This window comes from Ovis canadensis, chromosome 3 (genome assembly GCF_042477335.2).
Source record: "Ovis canadensis isolate MfBH-ARS-UI-01 breed Bighorn chromosome 3, ARS-UI_OviCan_v2, whole genome shotgun sequence".
In the NCBI taxonomy this organism is placed as follows: Eukaryota; Metazoa; Chordata; class Mammalia; order Artiodactyla; family Bovidae; genus Ovis; species Ovis canadensis.
The window spans coordinates 139,422,637-139,434,241 of NC_091247.1; the positions used below are offsets into that span (position 1 = coordinate 139,422,637).

At 48.7% G+C, this 11,605-nt stretch overlaps 1 protein-coding gene across 1 annotated transcript; it reads left to right on the plus strand.

Annotated features, from left to right (window-relative positions):
• The first annotated feature begins 3,615 nt into the window (after positions 1 to 3,615).
• Positions 3,616 to 11,605, plus strand: KRT2 (keratin 2). Its single transcript, XM_069586371.1, has 9 exons — positions 3,616 to 4,305; positions 5,564 to 5,778; positions 6,142 to 6,202; positions 7,012 to 7,107; positions 7,726 to 7,890; positions 8,150 to 8,275; positions 9,350 to 9,570; positions 10,707 to 10,741; positions 10,845 to 11,605. Exons 1-9 carry the CDS (start codon positions 3,727 to 3,729, stop codon positions 11,198 to 11,200), a joined length of 1,854 nt encoding a protein of 617 aa, XP_069442472.1. The 5' UTR covers positions 3,616 to 3,726; the 3' UTR covers positions 11,201 to 11,605.

The following is an 11,605-nucleotide window of genomic DNA, read 5'->3' on the forward strand; positions in this document are numbered from 1 at the left end:
CTGCGGAAGACATGGCGGTTCCCAGGTAGAGGCACAGCAGGTGAGCTGTAGCTGTGAGTGGCAGCAGCGCAATCTGGGATTAGCAGGAAGGCTTCCCAAAAGTGAGGGGCTGAATAAGAAGGGGGGCAGATTTAATCTGGGGAAACCTGGGGAAATCTCTGAACTGTGGGGAAGCAGTGAGTAGTATAATGATGATGACTCTAATTTTCTGAAATCTTAACCAGGATAGGAGGGGGAGTGTGATGGCTGTCTTATCCTTCCATATCAGGGTGGTTATATGGATAATGGGTAAGCAAGAATATTGATGCCAGAGAAGGGGGAGAACTTAGTTTAGAAAATAGCTTAGCTGGAACAAGCGGTGGGGACAACATGAATTTTTCATGAAGACCCTGTTTTGGCTCTTTCTGTGTGAGTGAAGAGCCACTCTTATGGGTGAGAACACACAGGCACACCCTTTGGAGTGATATATTAACTAGATAGCATTTTAGCCCACAAGGCACACGTCCAGTGACTTGTAGGTAGCATGAATAAACAGGAGCTGAGTTCATTCAGCTATTGGTTGAGTCTATGGAAAACAAAGCTGGGATGTGTAACCTTGCATTGTCTGGTCAGATCTGCTGGAAATGAGAAAATTCCCAGTTAGAATACTAGAACTGCATGGGACACCTGAGGCCACAACAGCAGGAAAGGAAGTGATATTCTTCCCTGTGGAAGCCCAAGGATGCAGCTCAATGTAACCCAAGGAAGATGGCGATGTGACTGTAAGAGAGATACACAGGCAGGTATGGAGTTTAGGGAGGGGGAAATTAAGTTCCAGTGGGAGAATCTGAGGCTAGCATCCATACCAATTTCCCACTGGCTAAACAGTTCACCCCTTTTTTGTTTAACACTGAGTTTGCTTTCCTGCTTCACTGGCCAAAGGATGTGCTTTTGAAAAACTAAACACTTAGAGGCTTGGGCTTGCCAGCAACTCGTTGAAAGAATTGAGGAGCCAGAAGAAGGACTTTATCCTACAGGATCTCTGTTCTGTTCTCAGAGATAGAAAAGCTTAAAACCCTTTATACCATGAGGTTAGTGTTGTTCTGGCCCATTAGGCATCTAGGATAAATGTTCTCATTTTATAGATGAAGAAATTGAGGGCTGTATGGAAGTCAGTCATAAAATCATAACCAGAACCAAGAGTCTTAACTTGGATTTCACTGCCTTAAAGAATGCAAAACAGGTTATCTAGAAAAGCATATTCAGATGGTATAAAAGGTAAAATTTTAAATGGAAATAAAGTATGTTCTAAAACATACAATCTGCATTAATTCTACCCTTCATGTTTCAAGAAAAGAGGAGGGTGCTTCCTTCTTAAACCTGACTTTCAAAACCTCGCAAATAGATCTAGAAAGGGAAGGTACCCTGAAGTGAGCATGGGAGAGAGAGTCAGTCGGGGTGGCTTACAGAGCAGTACAGCATGGAGGCTAGGCTGTGTGCTTGGCACAAGCCTGGAGCATGGTAGAGGCTCCACAGATTTTTGTTCCTTTCCTTCTCGGAGGATTAAGAACTCCCCTCCCTCAAGCCCACCAAGTCTGGCATGGCCTTGGCACTCTCACAGTGGTATAACGGACCATTAGGGCATTGTTCAGATACCTGCAGATAACATTTGACATTGGATTGGGGTTCACGCTAAAGCTTTTAGCCTATGGTTTATATGCATGATTAAGCCAGACTGGGGGAAAAAAGTCAAGCAGACACATTCATTTACTCATTTCAGTGTTGTCTTACTGCAAACCAAATATCCTGAATAGCTCAGTGTTTCATCCATCTCCTCCCTACTTTGGCCACTTAGTTAAGACATAGGATTGGAGACTTGGGGGAGGGGGTGTGAGAAGGTAAATAACACTTACTGAGTTTCTGCTAGTAACTAGGAACTATGCATAGCACAGGAGCTTATCTTGTTCTGCTCTTACAATAGCCATGTTCTTCTTCTTACTTTTATAGATGAGGAAACCAAGACTTCAAGAGGATTATGAATTATCCAAGGTCATTTAACTCAAATACAATGAAACTGGGGCTTAGTCTCAAAGTGTATGTTTTTTACATTCTTTTATGCTAACTCTGCCCTAGGATCTGAGAAATCCTAGGGAAACCTGTAACTGGTGGCGTGGCTGTGGAGGTGCACAGTCATAGCCATCAGAAGGGAGAATAAGACGCTAAGGGTGAAAGGAAAAGAAGGTATCTATGCGTCACTCGAAATAGTAATGAGACCTAACACTTGTATAGTGTATCATGGTTTTCAAAACAGTTCGAATGAACTTCTACTTTATAGGTAAGAATAGAGAAACTTAGCATTTAGTTCAAAGTCACAGAGCCAGTGGATGGGAACACTGGGGACTCAAATCTAGAATGTTTGACTTTGAGTTTCATTCTAGTACTGCATACTGCGTCTCCCGTGTACATGGCCACATAGACCAAGGAAGCACCTCGGCTGAGTTTAAGCCTGGAGACTCTGTGTACTTGGTGACTTGATGGGTCTTCTGATATTCATTCACCTCTGGGTATCATTGAAGAGTCCAGCCTCCAAACTGCTTAGCATGATCACCAAGTAGTACATGATTACTAAATGGCTGAATCAATGTACACTTGGATCTTGGAGTTGGATAAAGCCTATGATTGCAATCTTTTGTTGTGTACCTAGAGTTAGACAGACCCAGGGACAGAGGAACTTCCCTGAAGCCCCTCATTCTCTGGGTTTTCATGTAGAGAAATCATGGAGTTGATAGTTATAAAGACGTGGTTGCAGGAAGGGAAATTCTCCTCTTCTCAGTGACTGGCTACTGTGGAGTCCTGGTGTGGCATGGGAAGGGAACAGTTAAGACATTTTGCAAACTGACAACTTTTTTTTTTCTTTATTCTCTTCTTTTTTTTAAAAAAAATTTCAAAGTCTTTATTGAATTTGTTACGGTATTGCTTCTGTTGTTTATGCTCTGGCTTTTTGGCCATGAGGCATGTGGTATCTCAGCTCCTCAAGAGGGGATCGAGCCCTCACCCCCTGCATTAGAAGGTGAAATCTCAACCACTGGACCACCAGGGAAGCCTGAAAACTGACAACTCTTTTGAAGCACCCTTGGTCAACTTCTTCCTGGGACAGGTTGTGTGTTTCCCCACATCGCATTCATGCTCTGAAAAATGCCTTGTTGAGACTCTTCCTGGCACAGAAGAAAAAGCAAGGGGGAACACTGAGGCTAGTATTGAGAAGCCTCTGAAGTCTCTAAGCCTGTCATCTCTTCCATCAGTGGAACTGGGTGGCGAGCCTCCAGAGGCCCTAGGGGCAGCTGGCCTCCCTTGGATTGGTCCAGAGCAGGGAGCAGCATTCGGCAGAATGCCTTTTTTTTTTTTCTCTTCCAGATTGAGAAACTCATCCTGACCTCCTCTTTTGATGATTTTACAAAAATCGAATGGTGTGACAGATGTTCAGATAAACAGAAGTTTGCAATCAAAGCAAGTTCTAGGAGGGAGCTGATTAATAGATTTTTAAATGGCTATTAGCTTGATAATCACTCACCAGGAATAGCTTCCAGGCAGACCAAACCCTTGCATACGTGGGCCCACACCCATGCACAACAACACCTAGTTGGCGGGTATAAAAGGGGCCCATGACAGTCTTCCAACAGCAGCACTGAGTCTCCCACCGGAACTCCTCTCAGGAACCTGCACCTTCCCTCTCCGGGCAAAGGCATCATGAGCTGTCAGATCTCCTACCAGTCTCGAGGAAGAGGAGGAGGTGGAGGAGGATTCCGGGGCTTCAGTAGCGGCTCGGCCGTGGTCTCCGGTCGAAGCCAGCTATTAGGAACCAGCTCCTCCTGCTTGAGCCGTCATGGCGGTGGCAGCGGGGTCTTTGGCGGAGGCGGATTCGGCGGAGGTGGCTTCAGCAGTCGGAGTCTCATTAACCTTGGAGGGTCCAGGAGCACCTCCATTAGCGTGTCTGGAGGAGGCGGAAGCTTTGGCTCCTATGGAGGATTTGGTGGCAGAGGAAGTGGCTTTGGAGGCGGCCTCGGCGTTGGAGGAGGCAGTTTTGGTGGAGGCCGCTTTGGAGGTGGTGGTGGCTTTGGAGGTTTTGGGGGTCCTGGTGGCTTTGGGGGTCCTGGTGGCTTCGGCCCTGGAGGATTCCCTGGTGGAGGTATCCACGAAGTGTCTATCAACCAGAGCCTTCTGCAGCCTCTCAATGTGAAAGTTGACCCGGAGATACAGAACGTGAAGTCTCAGGAGCGGGAGCAGATCAAAGCTCTCAACAACAAATTTGCCACCTTCATCGACAAGGTGAGTCATGAGTAGCTGGCTTCATCTAAGGCTCAGGATGCCCTGCTTCTAGTGCTAACTGAAAAGCAAATGATAAAGATTCATTTTTTAATGAGCCATAGGTGCAGTCTGCAGAAGGCAATGGCACCCCACTCCAGTACTCTTGCTTGGAGAATCCCATGGACTGAGGAGCCTGGTGGGCTGTAGCCCATGGGGTCCCTAAGAGTCGGACATGACTGAGTGATTTCACTTTCACTTTTCACTTTCTTGCATTGGAGAAGGAAATGGCGACCCACTCCAGTGTTCTTACCTGGAGAATCCCAGGGACAGGGGAGCCTGTTGGGCTGCCGTCTGTGGGGTCGCACAGAGTCGGACACGACTGAAGTGACTTAGCAGCAGCAGCAGCAAGTGCACTCACACTGTCCTGGGTAATTGGCAGTATCCACAGGGGAAAGATGCAGGCTTCATGGTGCCATCTTCCATAATAGTCTGAGATTGGGAATTAATTGTGACTTTGGCTTTATTGTCTCAGCCTAAACAAACAATACTAATGGAAAATTCTGAAAATCATTAAAAAACTGACACAGACAAGAAATGGACTATTTCAAGCCAAGTGTTTTAGAGGGGGTTGGTAAAACGTCTTCTGAGACTGTTCTTCCTTCCCTAGAAGTTATTGCTCTATTAAATTCTGGGAAGCTAAGTTTGAAATATCTGTTTAGGAATGAATAAATTTCTGCCTTCAAGAGAAGCTTTTTTAGTTTTATAAACCACAAAGTTTTTAACTGATGTCACTTGGGAGTGTGATAGGTTCTCTCCCATTTCAAGGCAGAGGAATCTGTCTAAGAAATTTACAAGGCTCTTAAAAATCAGATGGAGGAACCTTGCCCTTATACTCATAGCCCTTAGGAGCAGTGCCAGTGAAAGCTTGCTTTTGGTTTTCCCCAGAATTTATGGGACATTTGCTGGAAATTCAAGTAGGATCAGGGAGGGAGATGGCCTGGAGTTTTGAAAGCACCTGCAAATGAAATAGTGGGTGAGAAAGTAGGAAAAAGAGTTCTCTGCGTGGAGAGTGCCAGATGTAACATTTAGGAGCCTACAGAACTTTCCAAGTGTGGAGACAGAGAGCTCAGAAGCTCTGCCCAGCATGATCCGGCATGCAGCTGGTGAGGATGAAGCCACGTGGTTTTCCCTATCTCCCGAAGGAGAATCAGAGCTGACCCTGGCCTATCGGTGGGAAGGACAACCCAGAGCTCATGTGCTTTCCTTCTGGTCCCCACAGGTGCGATTCCTGGAGCAGCAGAACCAGGTGCTGCAGACCAAATGGGAACTGCTACAACAAATCGATGTGGGCACCCGCACCACCAATCTGGAACCCCTCTTCCAGCGGTACATCAGCCAACTTCAGAGTCATTTGGACAAGCTTTCTTCAGAAAGAATGTCACAAGAGTCAGAGCTGAACAACATACAGGATCTTCTTGAGGATTTTAAGAAGAAGTAAGTGGCAGAATAAAAACTAAGTGGAGATAAACGTAGATTTGAGCCCATCCAATCATTGCCCCAGAAAACCGCTCATCTCTCAGTTGCATTTGTGGGGATAAAGGGGAGAGCCGTCTGTATCTTTGCTGATAGTTTGGGAGGAAGACATTTAGGGCTTTAGAGATCATGTTTTTGACAAGTTTGATGGTTAATTTATAGAAAAGCATCCTCCTCTGGGTTATCATCATTTCAATTTAGACAAAAGTGTTTTTTAATAGTCCCAGGAAATGGAGTATTTGGGGTGAATCCAGTAAGAAAAGGAGAAGAAAAAGGGAAACAAACTAGTACTACTCTAACTGCAGTGTCCTTGGGTACCAACAGGTATGAGGATGAAGTCAACAAGCGCACAGCTGCTGAGAACGAGTTTGTGACACTTAAAAAGGTGAGTGAGAGGATGTCATGGTTGGGGTGGGAATGAGGATGCATCAGAGCCCATTGTGCCCAGATGGACAAGCTGGAGCACACCTTTGAGTGAAAAAAGCATGAGCCAGAGGAAGGGTGAAGCATATCTATGGCTGGTTCTCACGGAAATAAAGGTGTCTCTGTAGTTCAAGCTTCAGGCAATTTCTGCGCTTTTGCTAGGACATTTCCCATCAATTACCTACTCACTGTATTGGATCTTGAAAGCTATGACCATAGAAAGCACTTGATATGTTTTCTAAAGGGCCGAGGAAGGCACGGGACTTTCTTAGATTGCCTGCTTAAAGATGTAGTCAGTTGGGCTGACAAAGGTTTGAACCTGAAGGCAGAAGCATGGGTTCTCAGCCTGGTTTCTGCAGAGGCTTTGGTGTGAAATCCAGAAGAGGTGGGATGGATAGATAGGATGGGAGAGTTGGGGACTGCTAAAAGACACAGAGGCTGTTATGCTCTTTGGTGGAAACACAGAGCATATCAAGCAGGAAGGAGAGAATGGTTGACAAAGCTCGGTCCCATCAGAGCTCTGATGGTCTGGGGGAGTGTGAGCAGTGACATGGGCATGTAGCCCCCTGCAGAGATGCACTGTGGACCTCATGCCGAATGAGGTCCTGTGGGGTTGTGGATTGTCTGCGGTGCCTGGGATTTTGGAGAGCAGCTGACAGGGACTGGGTGGAGGAGTAGCAGAGAGATGGCAGGGCAGGGCCCATACACAAAGCACTGCAAGGTGGGGGTGGGGCCTGTGAGCTTCAGCAGAGACTCTGACCTTCCCTGTAGGATGTGGACCATGCCTACATGAACAAGGTGGAGCTGCAGGCCAAGGTGGACTTGCTGAGACAGGAAGTGGAGTTCACAAAAATGCTCTTTGACGCAGTAAGTAGGCTGCTCTTAAATGGACCCTTGCTACCTCCCCTTCCCCTCAAAGGAAGTCCTCTCCCACTGGGGAAAGGGGGCTGTGGGTGGGGTTTATGGGTGGCTGACTTCAACTGACCAATGTCTAGGCCACTGGGAGCTTCTTTGGTGTAGGTCTTGGAGGAGAAGGACTTTCTCCTCTGATGTCACAGGAAGTAATGCTCCATTAGGACAAATTCCCTCACCCCACCTCCCCTTAGGAAAAGACTCACCCTGCTTCTCTTCTTATATCAAATATATTTCAGAGGTCAAAATATAATGTACTCCCCCCTTCCCTGCCCAAGTGCACACACATGACTTCTGCAACTGGAAATACAATTTAAGGCGTTTGCCATCAACTGGCTTCTTTCTGGGGGTACTTATTAAGCTGCATAAACTAGGAGGCTCAGAAATGCAGACCCCTCCCCATAATTCTCAGTACTACCTGACTGGGAATGGTGGCTATATCTCTTTACATCCCACTCAGTTCATAGTTAGTCTGAGATTCTGCATTTCCCTGACACCGGGGGAGGGGAATCCCTCCTCACTGCCCGTGGCTGTGGGCAGGGACGTTGCGGCCAGACCTTCCCTGTGTTGCAGGAGCTGTCCCAGATGCAACAGAGTGTCACCGACACCACCGTCATCCTGTCCATGGACAACAACCGCAGCCTTGACTTGGACAGCATTATCGCTGAGGTCCGGGCCCAGTACGAGGAGATTGCCCAGAGGAGCAAGGCCGAGGCCGAGGAGGTGTACCACAGCAAGGCAAGTTCTGGGTGGGCAGGGAGAGCCGCAGCTCTTTCTAATGAGCTGCGTTCCAGCCCAGCCAGTAAGTGTACAGTAAGGTTATTGGTGGTTTTGTCTAGTGAAAATTGGGCATCATTCCCAAGAAAGACTGTCTATAGTACCCCAAATGCCCTCAGTCAAGTATGGCACTGGTCCCCCATCTCCCACAAATGCAGACATGACATTCAGCTTGGTTGACCCTCCCTGGTCAGATAACTCTCCTCCTCTTCCCATGCAGTATGAGGAGCTCAGGATAACTGCTGGAAAGCATGGAGACAGCCTGAAGGAGGTCAAGATGGAGATCAGCGAGCTGAACCGCATGATCCAGAGGCTGCAAGGCGAGATCGCACAAGTGAAGAAGCAGGTGGGGTGTACGCCCTAGGATGGCTGCAGTTCTCCTGGCTGAGTGCAGCTCAGGGTGGGGTGGGAGGTGGTGTGCATGTGTGTAGGTGTGTGTGTGTGTGAGTGAGAGAGAAATTCTAATATAGTGTATGTTGATCACAAAAACCTTGGGCTTGACATAATTAAGACTTAGAACAATTTTAGAGTGATCAAGAGACATTCTTGGGGCTTCCCTGATAGCTCAGTAGGTAAAGAATCCACCTGCAATGCAGGAGGCCCTGGTTCGATTCCTGGGTTGGGAAGATCTGCTGGAGAAGGGATAGGCTACCCAGTCCAGTATTCTTGGTCTTCCCTTGTGGCTCAGCAGGTAAAGAATCTGCCTGCAATGTGGGAGACCTGGGTTCAATCCCTGGGTTGGGAAGATCCGCTGGAGAATGCTAGGGACTGTATAGTCCATGGGGTCGCAAAGAGTCGGACAGGACTGAGCGACTTTTGCTTTCACTTTCAAGCCTCATTCTCAAGTAGGGATTAAGTGCAGGGAAATAATTGTGTTAACTTTTTGATCGCTTTCACGGGTGAAATGGAACAGTGCCTTACGAAGCTAGAGGTCATGGCTCACCGAAGATCACAGGCGTCACCTCCCATTTGTACCTCTTTGCACAGCGGGCTGTGTGATGCAGGGGCAGGGAGTGCTGCAGGGGGTTGGCTAGGTTTGCACATTAGCTCTGGAAGAGGTAATGGGGGGCAGAGAACTGACTCCACAAGCAACAGAAGTTCTATGAAGCCATTCACATCAGTGTTTGCAGCTGCAACTGTAAAATGGGGTAACGACTCTGGCCCTAGGTTGTGAGCATCAAAGGTCATGATGGGGAAAGGGTTAAGGGTTCAGTCCAAGGGGACTTGGGAAGACAGAGGCTCAGAGACAGCAGCAAGTCTTAGCAAGTTGTTTGTAACTTGCATTAACTCTCTGGTGACACACTTGCAGGGCCAGTGATTCTGGCTTCTCACCCCGCACATCCTTGCTCCCTCCCTCTCCTCCTCTGCCAAGAGGTTGCACTTCCTGTGCCAACAGAAACCTTGTCTCCTTCTCTCCTAGTGTAAGAACGTACAAGACTCCATTGCAGATGCTGAGCAGCGGGGAGAGAATGCCCTCAAAGATGCCCAGAGCAAGCTGAATGATCTGGAAGAGGCTCTGCAAAGAGCCCGTGAAGACCTGGCCCGGCTGCTGCGTGACTACCAGGACCTGATGAACACCAAGCTGTCCCTGGATGTGGAGATTGCCACCTACCGCAAGCTGCTGGAGGGCGAGGAGTGCAGGTGAGGGACCCCAGGACCCCAGGAGGCCAGCGGGTACCCTGGTTCATCTTCTCCTCTCCTGGAGCCAGGGCTGGAGGGGGAGGCAGAGAAGGCAGGGGGAGGGGCAGGGCCTTCTGACAGCTGAGAGCTGACGTCACTGGGGAGATTCAGGACACAGAGCAGCACTGTGGAGCTGTAGGCTTATCAGTGTGGAACGACTAACAAGGCAGATTAAATTTTAAATTAAATGAAGCAGTAAATGAATCTCTCTTTTCTGAAAGGGAAAACTGATGGTGTGAACACAGATTAGTTCTTGACGATCTGAAACGTCGTCTCTGGGTCTGCAGGGTGTGTGGCGTCTTCTCCTTCCACCTTGTGACGTGGTGTGGGATGTCGTGGGTTGGAAGGTGCTGCCTGGCTGGGGCATGCCCACAGAGCAGGCACCAGATCTAGCTCTTTGCAGGTTTCTTGAGTGAATTACAGAACCATGTGTTAACCTCCCGAAAGGAGCCTTTCCTTCCTCTGTGGTCTAAGACCTTTGTCCGTGTCCTCAGTACCCCTGGTGATTTAGTCTGGCTGAAGCAATTAGACGGGAAAAGCTCCCCAGCCCACCAGAGAGCCAGTATTACAGAGAGGGAGTGGCTTTGGCTTTGCTCGCTCTGCTGCTGGGTACCTGTCTGGAGGCTGGGCCTCCTCTCTCCAGCTTGCAAGATTAAGTGGGAAAGAATTCAGATGAAGCAGGGGAGAGCAGGGTGGGTGCAGGTCAGGGAGGCTGTACAGAGTCGCAGTTCTCTCTGAATTGAATGTTCACAGAATAGTCTTCATTGGAGAATTTCTGGTGTGGCTTGGATTCTGCATATCAGACTCCCTAAGATGGATTTAAATAAAACAATGGGTTGCCAGTTCAGAAGTGAATTTGCTTTCGATCAGTTTTATCAGAGCAAGAAATTAGATGACTTGGGATGCCAGACTGTGTGGAAACATGGGGCCCGTCCCCATCTCTGTGATCTGGCAGCACCAAAGAAAGTGGGCTATGTGAAGCTGCGGTGGCTGAGTTTTGAGGTTGACGTGGGTGGTTGTAGGTGGAAGTTGTAAAACCATGTATGCAGAGTCCCTAAGTGCTCTGCTCAGAGTTATTTTCTCTCTCTCTCTGGCAGGATGTCTGGAGACCTCAGCAGCAACGTGACTGTGTGTAAGTGCGGGGGGCGGGGGAGTGGTCCTGTCCAGGGGGTGGAGTGGGGCAGAGGCGCCCAGGCAGTTGGAACTGAGGTGTAATGCTGTCTGTCTCTCTGCAGCTGTGACGAGCAGCAGCATTTCCTCAAGCGTGGCCTCCAGGGCTGGCTTTGGAGGTTATGGTTCTGGAGGTAGAGGGTCCAGTTCTGGAGGCGGATTCAGCTCTGGAAGCAGCAGTTACAGCTCTGGAGGCAGACGATCTGGTTCCAGAAGTGGCGGTGGAGGGAGCTACGGCTCTGGAGGTGGCTCTCGAGGAGGCTCTAGTTTCGGAGGAGGATACAGTTCTGGAGGGAAACACAGTTCTGGAGGCGGCGCCAGAGGAGGGTCCAGCTCTGGAGGGGGCACTTATGGCTCTGAGAGGGGTGCTTCTGGCTCATCTGAAGGCGGCAGTTCCAGCGTGACCTTCTCATTCAGATAAGGATGGAGTCCTCCCTTGACCCTCCCCCTCCAGAATGCCTGTCTCTGTACATCTAACTGACAGCAAGTCGGATCTTGTTGTCCACCTCTCATGGCATTGTGGGGCAAAGAGATGCCCATAACCAGTCAACTGGAGCCAGTGACACCCTCTGTCCCAAGAGGAAGAGTCTGCATTGCTTAGGTTTGTGCTTCTAGCCCTGCCCCATTCCCTCCCCCTTCTTGCAGTTGCCCTTTCGTGGTCCTTCTCCCACAGGGTATTCTGTTGATCACCCCCTCTCAAAGCCTGTGCCTTTCCCCTGGTGGTGCCCCCGGGGAAACATGCTTCTTTGTATATAACCCTCTTGTTGGCTCTGCATCTAAGTGTTGTAGTCTTGGTGTCTGCACAATAAACTTCATTTGCAACTCA

Coding starts and splice junctions, on each gene's coding strand:
- KRT2 (XM_069586371.1), top strand. CDS start 3,727: ATGAGCTGTCAGATCTCCTACCAGTCTCGAGGAAGAGGAGGAGGTGGA. Junction 7,891..8,149: donor AGGAGGTGTACCACAGCAAG/GCAAGTTCTGGG, acceptor CTTCCCATGCAG/TATGAGGAGCTCAGGATAAC. Junction 10,742..10,844: donor CAGCAGCAACGTGACTGTGT/GTAAGTGCGGGG, acceptor GTCTCTCTGCAG/CTGTGACGAGCAGCAGCATT.